This window comes from Schistocerca cancellata, chromosome 3, assembly GCF_023864275.1.
Source record: "Schistocerca cancellata isolate TAMUIC-IGC-003103 chromosome 3, iqSchCanc2.1, whole genome shotgun sequence".
Taxonomy (NCBI): Eukaryota; Metazoa; Arthropoda; class Insecta; order Orthoptera; family Acrididae; genus Schistocerca; species Schistocerca cancellata.
The window spans coordinates 545,487,878-545,504,559 of NC_064628.1; the positions used below are offsets into that span (position 1 = coordinate 545,487,878).

General features: G+C 39.7%; 1 protein-coding gene across 1 annotated transcript in view; it reads right to left on the minus strand.

Annotated features, from left to right (window-relative positions):
- Positions 1-16,682, minus strand: part of LOC126175382 (nucleoporin Nup188) — a 294,589-nt gene that overhangs the window by 201,037 nt on the left and 76,870 nt on the right. Inside the window, exons 4-5 of the mRNA XM_049922156.1 lie at positions 13,792-14,046; positions 12,349-12,473 (exon numbers count right to left, since the gene is read on the minus strand). Coding sequence (XP_049778113.1) covers positions 12,349-12,473; positions 13,792-14,046 — 380 coding nt within the window. The remainder of the gene's footprint in view (positions 1-12,348; positions 12,474-13,791; positions 14,047-16,682) is intronic.

Consider the following 16,682-nt stretch of genomic DNA (forward strand, 5'->3'; position numbering starts at 1 on the left):
CAAGTGGAGGTGAGGTTGTGGCTCCATCAACAAAGTTGAACATTTTACAGTGATGGATCAATAACTGGTCCCGCATTGGAAGAAATGTGTTTGTCACCAGAGTGACTATGTTGAGAAATACTTGTGGAGATAAGAAGAATAAAGATGCAGAATGTTAATAACATTTGTTTTATTTGTAAAGCTTTAAGAGTTTCCACATAAAAAGTTCGGAGACATTACTTTTCAAAACACCCATGCAAAAGCTCACAGTTATACAATTCAGGGGAACCTTACTTAAAAAGTACAGAAGAATAGTAATTGACTAAGATATTGAATCTAAGTCTACATCAAGATTATTTTATGATTTTTCCACTTCGAACTCTCTCAAGGCAGCCGTTGCATGCTGGTTCCTTTCCCAGGCAGCAAATTCTATGACACTGGAATAAAAATGTTGATTCCAAGCTATGACAAGTACCTCAATTCTGGTGATGCTTATGCTAAGATTTTTTTTTTTTTTTATATATATAAACTTAATTTTTGGATGACTCTCGCAAATATGATGTATGAGAGGAAAGAGCTCCCTTCAGTTTTGTTCAAGAACAATGGAAAAGTAATTAAAGTTATACAGAAGGAGAAAGTGTCATAATGGATATAAAAGAGTATTTAGATATCCAAAAGGTAACAGTAAATTTTCAACTCAAAAGAATCAAAATTTTGGACAATGGGTAGGAGATAATACCTTAAAATTTTGGGAGTCCCAAGCCATATCATGGACATTATGCATTTTATAAATATGTGGGGTGCTGACATCTATTACCACAAACACTACAAATATTGCAGAAGAAACCCAGGCATTAGGGATGGTGCCCCATCTGGAAGCGTGTTAATAAACTTTTATTCTGCCTAAGTAGGTTGGTGGGCTTACGCCAATGTCAAATAGAAGGCTTTATTGCCTGTCTTCTCCTACTTTTGGTCAGTCCTCCTCCCAATGACAAACAGTCATGAGTCTCAACAGTAAGACCACTGTATGTAAGGGTACATTAAACTGTGCTACAGCGTGTTGTGTGCATGCCTTCTTGGCTGCTGAATCTCCAATTCGTTGTCACCAATCCCCACATGTCTAGGTACCCAGAAGAATATCACCTCCTTCCCTAGAGGATGTAAGCAAAGTAGGGTGTCCTGGATGGAGTGGAAATATTTTTGTGCTGAGTACACACACTAAATCGCTTGCAGTACATTCAGGGAAACGTATTATGTAGAATTTTGTGCCTCTGATAATCTCATCTGCTTCCCATGCCCTTGAGATCAGAGCACAAAACTCCCACATGCTCGAAAAACATATCTTGGGGACCAATTGGGGTAAACTACTGAGCAACCGAGGTCATCTATCAGCTTAGATTCCTCAGTGTAAACTACCTTAAGCTGCTTTCAAAAAATTTAAAATGAAGTAAGTAGTAGTATTTTTGTTCATCTGTTGTAAATCTATGTTACCTCTGGAACACTAAGTGTCCAAGGTGACAGTCAACTCCACCATTTTGTGGGAAACTAAACTTGGAACACAGCAACTGCCATAATGTCTTGCTATATGCGTATCCCAAATGCCTGGGTTGCTCATGGACAGTTGGTGAAATTAATTACCAAGGGTCGGTCTTTGACTGTATGGAACACCAGTGACTTTGGATCAGAGAAGAATATGTATGCACAACACTCCATGAGGAGTTGCTGCTGGAAGGACAGTGAAGGCTCAGCAGCCTCAGAACGAAGACTGGCAATGGGGCTGCCCAATTCCCCAACAGCCATGTGCCACAATGGACTGGAAAAATTAATTATATAACCATGGAAGCTTCACGATGGAGCTGTCCGAGGATATTATGCCTCTATGTGGCATTTTAGAGCTTTATAAAATCAAGGAATAATACCTACTACATAATACCTGCATACGAAAGCCAGCTGTATAGTCACCTTTATCAGCATCATGTTGTCAATGCTGTAGTGACACCTGATTAACTTACATTGGAAGCAACTAAAGAAATAATGATTTAACAAACTAGACAAGGTGGCTGTCTGCCATTCAGCCCAAGCTCTTCCTCAGGTGGCTACTGCCAGAAACACTACGATAATCCCTCAGACAAGTATGACCCCTCTATGAGCAGTAAAAATACACCATGTCTAAAATTAGATTAAAAAGGGCAAGGGGGATTACCTTGGTTGCCTCTCAGAGGTGACAGAACATACTATGTGAGAACTATAACTTGGCACATAGACTCCCTGGTTCTGATCACTAGCAGTCGGCAGAATTCGTGCTGTTGTGATTTGCAGATGTTCATTGCCAACTGTGCAGCATACCATTAGTCAGTGTTAACTGCACTGTCATTTGCTTTATTGCCGAACTGTGCTGTCACTGCCTGTGTTTTGTTGGGATATTTTCATTGTGTCTTTTTTTCTTTAGTGAGTGCTGACACAGTTGTTGTCCCATTGTGGGAGTTACCTTCTACTCTAGTTTGAAAAAGGAAGCCAGTTATCAACAGTTAGATGTAGCTCAAAACACAGGTTTCTGTTGCCTGCACTGTGTGCTTACAGTACATGGAGGTGGAGTTTGTCCCACCCCTCTCCCCTCATTCCACCTCACCCAGCATACAAGCCCATTTACTGACACCACAGTTCCCACTCACCAAATGCCAAGTTATAGTTCGTATGTAGTACTTTATCTTAAAAAATTCCCCAATGAACAATGGCTCTGTCCTGCTGAAAGATTGAATCCTGGATGACAGTAGTAGTCACTCTAGTAAAATGTTATCCCCACCTCAGCATTATATATCTCATGTTAACTGCCACTTCACATTAAGCCACTAACTGGGCACCTTTCCCCACATCTGTAAACCCTTCTTATATGGCCAAGTGCACCAACCTCAGTCAGAAAGCAAGATAACGAAGTTCCTGTGATCATCGCTAGAAGCGATCTACATTTAAAATATGCCAGCGTTGCACCAACATTAATAGCAGGTAAGCAAACCATTGTCAGCCAACTGTGAATTTTGACTGTGGTTAACTCTTCGTGGAAGGTGCCCAGGAGAGACAAAGATGTTAATAGAGATATGAATTTGCACACAGCCCCCTATATACCTAAGTTTTCTAGACAATATCTGGTGACATCACTGTCACATGCTCTCACTTTTATCAACAAGCTAAACTGTGTTTATACCTCGCTACTAGCCTGTTTGAATGTATGGCAAAATGGAAAATAAAAGTATCTGATCATTATGGAATTATAGCATGTTAAACAGAAGATGTATCAATTGCTACATTAAGTTTGGTTCAGTCATAGCTTAGAGCTTTAGTACAAGCTCCACATCTGGCTTCATATATGGGATAAGACTTCATGAAAGAACGTGCTTATGCCCCAAGTGCCTTGTTTTGGTTGTTTATTTTAACTAATGTCAAACAATGGAAAATCCAGGATGGAATGTAATGATATTATTGAAAGGATAGTTGCTGCTTCCCATAGAGTGGAGATGCTCCCCAACTGCATCTAGCTTCCCTACCCTCCCTCCACCCCTCATCCCTACACGCTCCCACTAGCAGAACTTTACCCCCCCACCCAACCTCCTCCTTACCCCCACCCAGTTGCCTCTCCTATAATGCACTAACTCAGCTGCCACAAACTGAGGTCCTGTGTGCGTGAGTTGCATTGTGTGTGTGTGTGTGTGTGTGTGTGTGTGTGTGTGTGTGTGTGTGTGTGTGTGTGTGGATATATGAGCTTTCGGCCAACAAGGCCTTTACACACACACACACACACACACACACACACACACACACACATATATATAAAACAAAGATGATGAGACTTACCAAACAAAAGCGCTGGCAGGTCGATAGACACACAAACAAACACAAACATACACGCAAAATTCAAGCTTTCGCAACAAACGGTTGCTTGTGTCTGTGTATGTGCGGATGGATGTGTGTGTGTGTGTGTGTGTGTGTGTGTGTGTGTGTGTGTGCGCGCTAGTGTATACCTGTCCTTTTTTTCCCCCTAAGGTAAGTCTTTCCGCTCCCGGGATTGGAATGACTCCTTACCCTCTCCCTTAAAACCCACATCCTCTCGTCTTTCCCTCTCCCTCCCTCTTTCCTGATGAAGCAACCGTTTGTTGCGAAAGCTTGAATTTTGCGTATATGTTTGTTTTTGTTTGTGTGTCTATCGACCTGCCAGCGCTTTTGTTTGGCAAGTCTCGTCATCTTTGTTTTTAGATATATTTTTCCCACATGGAATGTTTCCCTCTATTATATATATATATACATATTTCTGCTTGTGTCTGTATATGTGTGGATGGATATGTGTGTGTGTGCGAGTGTATACCCGTCCTTTTTTCCCCCTAAGGTAAGTCTTTCCGCTCCCGGGACTGGAATGACTCCTTACCCTCTCCCTTAAAACCCACATCCTTTCGTCTTTCCCTCTCCTTCCCTCTTTCCTGATGAGGCAACATTTTGTTGCGAAAGCTTGAATTTTGTGTGTATGTTTGTGTTCGTTTGTGTGTCTGTCGACCTGCCAGCACTTTCATTTGGTAAGTCACATCATCTTTGTTTTTAGGTATATTTTTCCTTCGTGGAATGTTTCCTTCTATTTTATATATATATAAAAGCGCTGGCAGGTCGATAGACACACAAACAAACACAAACATACACACAAAATCTAGCTTTCGCAACCAACGGTTGCCTCGTCAGGAAAGAGGGAAGGAGAAGGAAAGACAAAAGGATATGGGTTTTAGGGGAGAGGGTAAGGAGTCATTCCAATCCCGGGAGCGGAAAGACTTACCTTACCCTCTCCCCTAAAACCCATATCCTTTTGTCTTTCCTTCTCCTTCCCTCTTTCCTGACGAGGCAACCGTTGGTTGCGAAAGCTAGATTTTGTGTGTATGTTTGTGTTTGTTTGTGTGTCTATCGACCTGCCAGCGCTTTTGTTTGGTAAGTCTCATCATCTTTCTTTTTAAATATATTTTTCCCACGTGGAATGTTTCCCTCTATTATATATATATATATATATATATATATATATATATATATATAAAATGGTGTTTTGCCCTTAAAGAGCGCATTTGGACTGAACTACATGGCCAGTTACTTTTGCTGCCTTCCTTGCTGCCCAAACTTCCCTCATTCGCTCGCCGGCCGGTGTGGCCGTGCGGTTCTAAGCGCTTCAGTTTGGAACCGCGTGACTGCTACGGTCGCAGGTTCGAATCCTGCCTCGGGCATGGATGTGTGTGATGTCCTTAGGTTAGTTAGGTTTAAGTAGTTCTAAGTTCTAGGGGACTGATGACCTCAGTAGTTAAGTCCCATAGTGCTCAGAGCCATTTGAACCTCATTCGCTCGTTGTGTTTCTGTTTACGGTCCTCTGTCCATGCTTCTTGTCGGCTTTGTGTCTTCAGCTTCCACTTGATTGCCTTTTTGGTTGCCCATATTTCTGTCATCTTCTGGCTGTGATCTTGCTTGCGTTCTTCGGTCCATTTCATGCCTGTTCGTTTGTTACATTGTATCTCATGTAGTTTACTTTCCTTAATGTTGTTTCTGAATTTTATTCTGTCATTTATTGTGTCTGCTGTTATGTCGAGTTGGTTCATGTTGTTTTCTACCTCTGCCACCCATTTGTTGTTTCTAGTGGTTACCCAGTCAAAGATCTGTTTGGTCAGCCTGTGTGATGGCATTCTGTATAGGTGTCCACAGAATTGTAGTCTGCGTTTTCTAATCTTTTCTGTGATTGTCTCTGTATGTTTGTACAGTTCCTCTGTAGGTTTCTTGATCCATATTCCATTGTTGTTAGTTGCGCCAAATATTTTCCTAAGTATTTTCCGTTCTACTTTTTCTAATTGTCTGATACGTGTATGCCCTAGGATTAGTGTGGTCTCTGCTGCATATAGTGCCTCGGGGAGCACCACCGTGTCGTAATGGCGTAATTTGGCTTTTTGTGAGACTTCTTGTTGTAATGATTCCACACTACTTTGTATGCCTTGTCCAGTTTAGTCTTTCTTTCTTCTTTTGAGTCTCTGTTATGTCCACTCATTTGTAGTGTTTCACCGAGGTATTTGAAGTTTGCCGTTTTGTAAATCGTGCCATACTTTGTGTTCAGAGATGAGAGTTTCTTTGTTCTCATAAACTGTGTCTTTTCGTAAGAGATCTGTAGTCCAGTTTTGGAAGCGATTTCGTGCAGTTTTTCAATAGCGTCTTTTGTTTCCTTTATACCTTTCGTGACAATCGCCAAATCGTCTGCAAAAGCCAGGCATTTAATCTGTAGGTTTCCTAAGGTTCTCCCCTGTTGTGATGTTTCCCATTCTTTTATGACCTTAACTAACACCAGATTGAAAAGGAGAGGTGAGAGGCCATCGCCTTGTCGGACACCTGTGCGAATTTCAAAGGGCTCTGATAGTTCTCCACAGAACTTAACTTTGGAGGTCGTGTTGGTTAAAGTTTGCTCTATGATAGCCCGTGTTTTGTTGTCTACTTTGTATTTTGCTAGAATTTTGAAGAGAGTTTTCCAGTCGATAGAGTCGTACATCTTTTTGAAGTCAACAAAGGTAATGATCAGGTTCTGTTTGTGTTGTAAAATCGTTTTCAGGTTCCAAATTTGTTCCGCACAAGACCGCCCTTTACGGAAGCCTGCTTGGTATTCCCCAATCAAGTGGTTGGTCTGGCATTCTAGTCTGTTTAGTAAAGCTTTAGAGAGGATCTTGTATGTGACCGGTAGTAGGGATATTCCTCTGTAGTTATTCGGGTCAGTCTTGTCACCTTTTTTGTGTAGTGGGTGTATCAGGGCAGTTTTCCAGTCGTCAGGAATTTTCATGGTCTTCCAGATGTCTTCCAAGATCCTGTGGATGTCTTTGGTGAGTTCTGGGTCTTGTAACTTCCAGATTTCCGCGATGATGCCATCTTCTCCTGGTGCTCTACGATTCTTGAGTGACTTGATTATTTCTTTAACTGCTTCTAGTTGGAGGTTCACTATCTGGATTGTATGTGCTCGTTTCTGTCATCATTTCTTCCATAGGGGGGTCCGTGTTGAGCAGTTTTTCAAAGTACTTTACCAGAATGTCACAATTGTTTTTGGTATTGGTTTCTAGGGTTCCATCCGGTCTTCTGAAGCATAAGTTGGGTGGTTGATATCCAGTCATATTTTCTCTGAACGTTCTGTAGAAGTTTCTTGTATTGTTCTTCATGAAGTCCGATACGATCTCTCTCAGTGACCGTTTGTCATACTGTCATTTTTCACTGCGAATGATTTTGCTTGATTGCTTCTGTGTTTTCAAGAAGTTCATCCAATTCTCTTGGGATTTATGGCTACTAAATTTTTTCCATGCACTGATTCGTTGGTCAATAGCTTGGTCACATGTGTGGTTCCACCAACGGTGTTTACGTGTGCGTGGTGCTTGTGCTAGTTTCATGGCCTCTCGGATTCTTCGTGTAAGTTGTGTCCAGTCTGTCGTTTTCTCCATTTTAATTTTGTGTAATATTTGTGTCTGGTTTAAAGTAACGTATTCTGGATCTGGTCTAAGAATTTTGTTCTTCTGGAGCTTTTTCTTGGGCAAAAGACGAATCCTGATCTGTAGTAGGTGGTGGTCTGAGTCGAAGTAGCCTTTACGGGTGTCTATGTTCAAAATTTCTTTTTGTGAGTCTTTCTGGACTATTACGTGATCGATTTGTAGTTCTTGCTCTCTGCTGGGGAATTTCCATGTGGTAAGTTTTCGTGTTGGTTTCTTGAATTTTGTTGACATAATGGCGAGGTTGTGGCTTTTGCAAAAGTCTATCAGATGTTTTCCGTTTTTGTTGGTGTCCTTGTGTGGAGTATATTTTCCTGTGATATGTCTGTATATATTTTCTTTTCCGAGTTTAGCATTGAAGTCTCCCAGTATTATTTTGACTCTATGTGCAGGAATTTTTCTGATAGTTTCTTCCATTGTCGTCCAGAAGTCATCAACTTCCTCCGGGTTTTTCCTGTTGTAGTCATTAGTCAGTGCATGGCTGATTTCACTGTGATGGTACTGATTCTTTCGTTTGGTGACAAAAAGTCGATTATGCTGTCTGTGATGGACCTGTGTACTGCAAATCCTGTGAAAAAAAGCCTTAGGTTTTTCAGTTGTCTCGATGGTTTTCCTTTGTATATTCTGAAATTCTCCGTGTTGAAATGGTCTTCGTCTGTGAATCGTGTTTCTTGCAGTGCACATATTTTGATTTGAAATTTTTCGAAAGTGTCTGTCAGTTGTTTCATCTTCCCTGTCTTCATCAGTGTGTTCACGTTGAGTGTGCCGATGTAGTGTTTGCGTTTGGTCTTGAGGGAGTTTGAGAAGCTCCGATTCTTCTCATGATGTCCGTGAGCCCCCGGAATCTAATGCTCACGACGATCCCAGTCTATTGACTGGGGCCCGGCTGGGGTAATGAGATTTTTCTCGTTGTACCATCATGATGTTTAGTAGTTGGATGTATGGCATGCTGCCGACTACAACCTGACTTTCCAGATCAGGAGGTTGGTTGAGGCCGCCACTGACATGTGGATCAGACGCCTTTTGTAGCCGCCCACTGTGAGAACAAACGCTACTAAAGTCTATTCACCGAGAGCTGGGACGAAACATAAACAGTGTCACGTGAGCGACTACGCTCGTTTCCAGACAAAGCATTCGGTGTTCACGTGATACGTAGGGGTGTGGAAAATCCTTGGCGCACGCTTTGCAGCTGGCGGCGTTAGGATGGCTGCCGAGCTGTCACAGCGGACCATGAGAAACCGGGACAACAATGTACGAAATAAATTTAACAATAATGTTAAAATAATGTTAAACTGAGTTCATTCTGTCGAAGCAGATTTATTTTCATTCAGGTTGCTAACAAAACGCTCCGTTAAAACACAATTAATTGTTAATTTTAGTAACAGTACCAGTAATAATAATGAGAAAGGACGAAACAAGGTTCACTCTGTCAAACTTGAACTGTTTTCATTGAGATTTATAGCAAACCGCTCCTCTCTCTCCTCTATAACGCAGTCTAATTTCCACATTTGAATTTCCACTTTTTCTACGACATGGAGGACGCACTTGATAGAATCCTCTGCAGTCACTGTTCTTACTGCTTCTTCTAGCAGTGCTTTAAATTATGGCATTTTGTATGTTTTGTTTTTCACTACAACATAGCCTTTGATTCTGGCCCACACTAACTCGATGGTGTTTAATTCACAGTGGTACGGAGGAATTTTGAGAACTGTTTTCCCTGCATTATTCGCCATTTCATTCGTTGTGCGCTGTTCTGTGATTTTTAACTATATCTAAAGGATCTTACTTCAACATACCGTCTTCGAAATGGATGTTTTTAGACGTGAGATTTTAATTCATTGCTTCACTATTACTGACTCTATTGGGCAGAAAATTTGCAGACGTCATCAACATATAGCACTGAAGGCAATTATAAAATTATTTTGCTGTGCGACACACAGTTTAGGAGATATGGCGTGATAAATATAGAGTAACGCGAAAAAACAACTTTTCCTGAAAGCTTAAATATTTCTCTTTTTGAGTGACAATAGATTTTAATGTAATGTAAATAAAGGTGTCGGAAGGTAGTTCTCGGATCACTTTATCATGTTCAGGTGCCAAATTATAAAAAACACGACTTTCATTTTTTAATTTCTGACGCCCCAGCCTTGTACACCCCTCGATGGCAGCGCTGTGGTCACGCGCCTTGCCGTGTTTACAGTACGTCTCTTGTTTCTGTGAATGGAGTATAGTAGTTTTGGTCCGCCCCGAGTATTTCATTTCCTCGGTACCACCTATATCTAGGAGGCATTCCCCTATCCGCCACCTGGAGAGGCGCTCGGTTGCGGGTCTACTAACTGCCCTCAAAAATATATAAAGGCCTTGTTGGCCGAAAGCACATTTTGTGACAGACTAATATTTTTGTTGTGCCTATCTGTGACTCAGTATTTAAGCTGTATGGTGAGTAGCAGCTATCCTTTTCAGAATATTGTTACCTAAACGTCAAATTTTTTTGGTGGTTGCCTGGGTTCTTTATGAATGCATTATTGGTAGAAATTCTAAAAGCTCTTACGAAATCAGGGACTATACTGCGATTTCATTTCACTTATTTTCAACACAATATTTATAGATGCAGAAACTTTAAGAGACTTATTATGTAACCACAATATTATAAAGATTTGTTTTATACAGTAAATGAACAAGACATAATCCCAAAGCACCAGCTTTCACACAACTGCTTTAAGGCGAAAGAAAAGATGTTTTTTGTTGATGTTTCTTAGTTACTGGCATACTTGGCTGTAAAGTGTGTGATATTTCTGGATACTTGGGTCAAGTGTCAACAGCTGTTTATTACCATTACTTACAGTACAGACACACAAGGTGAATTTTTGTGTTTCCTGTATGTAAAAATTCTCCTTAAATATATCTAGCAGTGAAAATTATTCCTATAGATAAGAGGGGCAGGTAAATTAATGTAATCAAAAGTCTGTTCATCAGCAGAATAGGCTTATCCCGATCAGTAGGAAATCCTAACCTATCATTTATTTTTTTTAACAATCATCACACCATTTCCTTCAACAGACATAATCTCCCTTCAAATTTCCTGTCACTATAATCTTCACAAGGGTTTACCTTTTTCACAATCACTCCTATACAGGTTTGGTCACAATTTAAATGGTGAAGACATAACATTCCTTCCTCAACATCATCCATAAAACTGAAACATGCTGCCATCTTAGTACTGTATGCTTATTAAACCATGGCCATCTCGAGAAAACCGAACAAGGGCCTTGGTCAAATTTAAAAGCAGTCAATTCCCTTGTTTAACTTTGATTGTGGTCGGTGCCCCCAAATTTTGCACTGAATGGGGTTAAATGCTGACTTAACTGCAATTAACTTATAATCGAGGTTGTTGTACTTGTTCTGTAATCTTCCACACTATAATGGATATAGTGGAACAATTTATGGCATTAAGGAACTCATAATGGAATCTCTTTTTGGTCTCTCTAATGATTAGGTTGCATTTGATCCTCACTACACTAAAGATTGCAACCATGTAAGCTGTTGGTTGGCATTCAGTTGCAGGGTTGCACATTTATTTCCAATTATAAATCACTACTATTAAATCAAGGGGCAAATGGTCCTCATACATGGCCTGACAACTTCAGAATGTATGCATCACATGGTTGGTGAATCATAGCCGTCATGTGGTTTACCTACTCCTGGCTGCTATAACGATGTCCAAATGCAGCCCGTTGGGTCTTCAACATTCAGTCAGCCTTACTGAGCCTCTATTTCAGTGGATTATTTTCAGAACCGTTCTATCTCTTGGGCATTTCCACACCTGGAAGTGGTCACTGAGACACACATAACCACTTCCACTGCACAGTGTCCCACTTTCCACTGCACAGTGCTTACAAGGGCTGTAGAGAGAAATGGCACGGCAGTGTTGATGTGCATGGCTCTACCTAAAACTCAGCATTCCGTGCTCCAGGGTGAATCTTTGCCTGAGCAATTCAAAAGGTACTAATCTTAGCATAATGTTCATGGTTAATGAGCATCTAATCCACAATTGTCACAAGTTGCTTCCCACTGTTGCTACATTCTTGGCTTCAGAAGCAAAGAAATGGGGTGAGGATGAAAGGTCTGATGCGAATTAGAATAAAACCATTTTGTATGTATCCCTGTAGTGTTAGTGAACTGAATCTGAGAATGACAGCTCATGTTTTTATCATATCTGACCATTAATTATTTTAAATACAATCAGCTCTTATGTCTTTATTTTTCTCCAATTCAGATATCTCCAAGAGCACCAGCTCATCGTAAGTGACCACACGTTTGTCAAAGTAGTGAGCAGTGTGAAACTTACATTGCTTTTAAGATTGCAGCTGTTTTCAAAGAAGATGTAATTTACAATCAAAGAATTTTATTACAAAGTCTTTTAATGTCCTTTGGTGAGCCAGAGATTTGTTCCAAAGCCTTATGTATACAAAATGGGGACAACTTTTTAAAGGTCTACGGCTTCACCTTGCCTGTACCCAGTCCTTTCTGGCTGATCCCCTTGGAGACCAAAAGTTTGTGAGAAAGTATACGTGATGTCTCCACATTAGCTGATTTTATGTGGCATTTATTAATGAATTAATGACTGTAGTAGTAACTGAGAATTTATTTGATTGACTAACCTATCATCTTCATCCTTTTATACACACTGAAGCACACTAGTTAAGTTTAATCATCTTGTATTTCTTACACTATTTTGGACTGAGACATCAACCACCTCATTTAACATATGTAATCCCTAATAAAATTTACAAGACAATTTTTAATTTGAGAGTGAAAATAAGGAACAGATTCTGTCAATGCTTACGCTGATTCGTAGTTGAAAGTACGTAAGAGAAGTACATTCTGTAAGAAGCCAATAATTTTGCAAGGTTCATCTGGGACATCAGTGAGGAGTTTCCAAGCTTCTTTTTGCTCTCCAAATCCATTTTCCTTAAAAGAGAAAAACTGTGTCAAATATTTACAAAACCATAACAGAAAACAGCAAACATGGTATGTCTTCATAGTCAGATATGAAACTTACATAAATGATGGAGTGGAGCGGAAGCATAAATTTGGAGTAAAGAACCTTAGTTTGTCAATATGTCATTTAGAAGTTTCACTTGTATGTTTACACTCCAAGCATCACTAACACCTGTGTGTGTGTGTGTGTGTGTGTGTGTGTGTGTGTGTGTGTGTGTGTCACCTCGCTTGTCATTTGAATTTTTCAATCTGGGGTCATGGAAGCAGCTTGCTGAGAATGAACAGCATGTTGCAGCAAAACTTCTAGTAGCTAGTAATCATCAGGATTGCTCTATGATTATTTAATCAAGAGCTTGTTGGGATACTGACGGTCCTGGGAACTACCCTATGCTATGCACTTCACAGTGGTTTGCATTGTGTGTACGTAGTTGTATAAGATAAGGCTAAATCATTTTGGGTAACTGCAATGTCACTTTATGTAATTTAACTTGCAGAATTCTCAGTTATCCAGCTGGGTCACACCATAAGTGCTCCATGATATTTCGACAAAATGAATTTTGCTAGAGCACAAAATTGGCCATGGCCGACCACAGTGTAAAAACGGGTCATAGTATAAATTACAACAAAACAAAGATACTTAGGCAGTTTTCCTCCTCCTGGGATTGCATGATGAAAGACACCATTGAAATTAGGTTCCACGATAGTCTAACAGAGATAGTGGCCTACAACAGAGTCAGGCATGGAACACTACACTGAACTGAAAAAAAGTGAAGCATTGCTATACAGTGCGATCCACACACAATGACAATTGTTCAGAGATTGGGGACTGCAGTTCACACCTAGGCGTCACTGACCACACCACCACTGCCACCCACCACATCAGTTGCATGGATGGAGACAGGAGAAGAGTGATGGCTGGAGTAGTGGACAACATATATAGTATGCCAATCGGAACACAGCAACACTGGACTGGAAACATCTGAAGATAGCAAGATGTTTGTTTGCCAAAATATCATTCCGAACTTAAGATGCAACTCTGGCAGACACCTGAGAATTCTACAAGTAACAAATATGCTGGGAAACATCACAGCACATATTTTATGTAATTTAATAACGAAATTTAAGAAAGAAACTTATTTCAGCTTAACAGGTTACCAAAACCATTTTCAAAATATTACTTTCTAACACCTTACAGAGTGTTTCTCAATTTAAACTCTGTATTTCAGACTGATGTGTTTACTCTTTTTCATCATGCATAAAATCCAAAGCAGAAAGATACAGTACTTACAGAGCACAGTCTCAGGATTCCTGCAAAATCTTCTGCATTGCGAGTTTCCAATACATCAGTAACCAATATTAAATTATGAAGAACTTCAATCTGCTCTCTGAGGTTTGAATAAACCCACATCCTTTTATACCTCTCAACCATAAGGGGACCATACTTTTTTGTTGTAGGGCCATCTTCATTTGTCAGAACAGTTAGCTGATCAATTAAAGATCTGTAGAGGTCTTCAAAAGAGGTAATAATACGGCTGAAATTGTTCTGAAAATGGAACAGAACACAAAATTTACTTATGTACTTGAACTTAGAGTAATGATATTAAAAAACAAAACATGTTGCTTGAATAAATTAAAATGCATTACCGGAGTAATTGGTTGATTGATTACATGCTGAAATTTCCAAGATATGTTTTCTCGAACAAGTTCTGATGATATACACTAACCTCACTTAGATTAAAGATGTCCATTGAGTGCTGTATACAGATATCCGTCATTCACAAATAGGAGTTAACTGAGAATGTTTGATCTGGTAATGAGTACACATATCAGTGCCTATTCTCGACACATAAATTAAGATTTGATGTTCTGTGATGCATTGTAGAAGATATTTCATATTATTCAGAATTCTGATACATCTACATACACATATATACTCCACAAGCCACCTTTTCGTGTGTGCTGAGGAGTACTGCATGTACCATTGTCACTTTTCCCTTTTCCTGTTCCAGTCACATATGCTTTATGAGAAAAATGATTGCTAATAAGCTCCCATGTGGGCTTGAATCTCTGGCCTTTCTGAGAGATACATATAGCGTAATTGCAAATTTGGGCTAATTTTCAAGCTATAAATTCTGTGAAAGTTTATGAAGTAAACTTCAATTTTCTTTAAAAATTACTAATTAATGCTACTTTTAAATTACCTTCACATAGGAAGATCAGCAAGAGAGCATTATTTGCAGTAACTGTTTATTTGCATACAGCTGACATTATTACCAAATTCACACTCATATGAAATGTATATGGTAATGAAAAAGCCCCCCCCCCCCTCACACACACACACACACACACAGACAATATAAGCATTTATACATCAACCTGTATGGATACACTGTCCCAGACAACTAAACTGGACCAGCAAAGTAGCTTGACTCATTACATTGTATCAGCACTGCAGATCAACTGCAGTTTGTCGGGATAATGCCAACAGATAGATGTGTGTGTATTCTGCAAAAGTTAACTCTAAAGACAGATATTGACTAAAAGCTTAGCAATGTTTCCACTCTTGTTTAATGGCCTACTGGCCACTCAATGTTTCAACTATACACTGAGTTATCTTCACTACTTCCAGTATTTAATGCTATTTTTTCACTAATTCTAACTCTTTGGCTATGAGTGGAAATTGTAAAAGCTGTCATAGTGTAGTGAGTTGAGAGATTTAGAGAGAATATCAAGGGAAATGGTTTTAACAAGAGTCAGTGCTGTGGGAATATTATTGGGCAAACCAAAAATATCATTCCTGGTAAATAAAAAGTATTCAACCAGGATGAGAAATTTGTGCATACTAAAAGAGTAAGAAAAAGAAGACATACAGACAAAGAACACTTCAGCGTATATATAAGCTCTCTGATACTTAGATCATTTCTGGTTGGAAAAGTCACTCAAATGCAAGATTAATTAAACTATTTGAATGAATACCTGTGGTCTCTGTGAGCTATGACCTTTTGAATGCCTTCTTTTGCATATGAGTGCCTTTGTTTTTCTCAGAGCTTGTCAAGTCGTGTGTACCGTGTCTGTCACGTCTGTCTGTTGTACATCATGCAGCACCGAGTGCAGCTGAATGTACAACTTTCTTTTTACGTGAAGTGGTCAAATAAAGTATTAAGTAATATGTCTACCAGTGTTCTCAGTACAAGTAGATAATCGGTGGAATCCACACATGACAGAATTCTCAACAGGTTAAGGGCCCAGATCTCCAGATAAAATGGTTAAGAGATCACGTATAACATGTTGTTATGTGAAGTCCATGATTTACTGTTGTCAAAAACGGAACTGTTTTATTCCACAAAGAGGGTGATGAATTATTTGATTAATGTACTAAAGCTGAAAGGGTATGACAACTAAAAAGACTCAGTTCTTGCAATTCTTGAATTTTTCCTGATGTAAAGAGTATTCCATGAAGTTTTGGGACTGTAGCTAGATAATGTCGACTTCCTGCCATGATATTTTGGCTGGCAACCATTCACCCATTGTCAGGTGAGTGTTTTGCACTAGAGATTGCTAGTTCACATCGCTAACTTTATAACAAAAAATTGGCATGGAGACACATGCGCAAAGGCAGCCACTATAAGAGCAAACTCTGTCAAGTTTCGTGCCCTCTTTGAATATTGTCTCATCTATGGTGTGCAGGCACATGTGTTATGGCAACACTACATGTGCACACACTGTCAGAATACACAAGTGTGGATTAAAATTCAGATGTCAAAATTAATAAAATTAACTGATGTGTCATTGATCACAAAATATTTTCTTTCCGAAGAAATTAAGGAAATCACCTGGTCCCACACCTTGTATAGTTGAAAGCTGCGATCACAATCGATAAGATCTCCTGCTAAATGTATTTCTACCAGTTCCTTAATAACTGAATCCCAGAAAGATTTCATTGAGGCTAAGATTTCCACAACAGAATACTTCATGGAATGCTCAGCTATGGCTACCTTACTAGGCTGTGAAAGACACGTGTACTGATCATGTTCAATGCATTTTTCTCAAACTGTGCAAGTTGTCTGAGTAATGTAGGCTCTGCCACACTGGCAAGGTATTCTGTAGATTCCAGCCCTTCACAATCCCATATCGTCCTTTGCTGAACCGAAAGGAGTACAAGTCTTTGTAGGTGGGTGG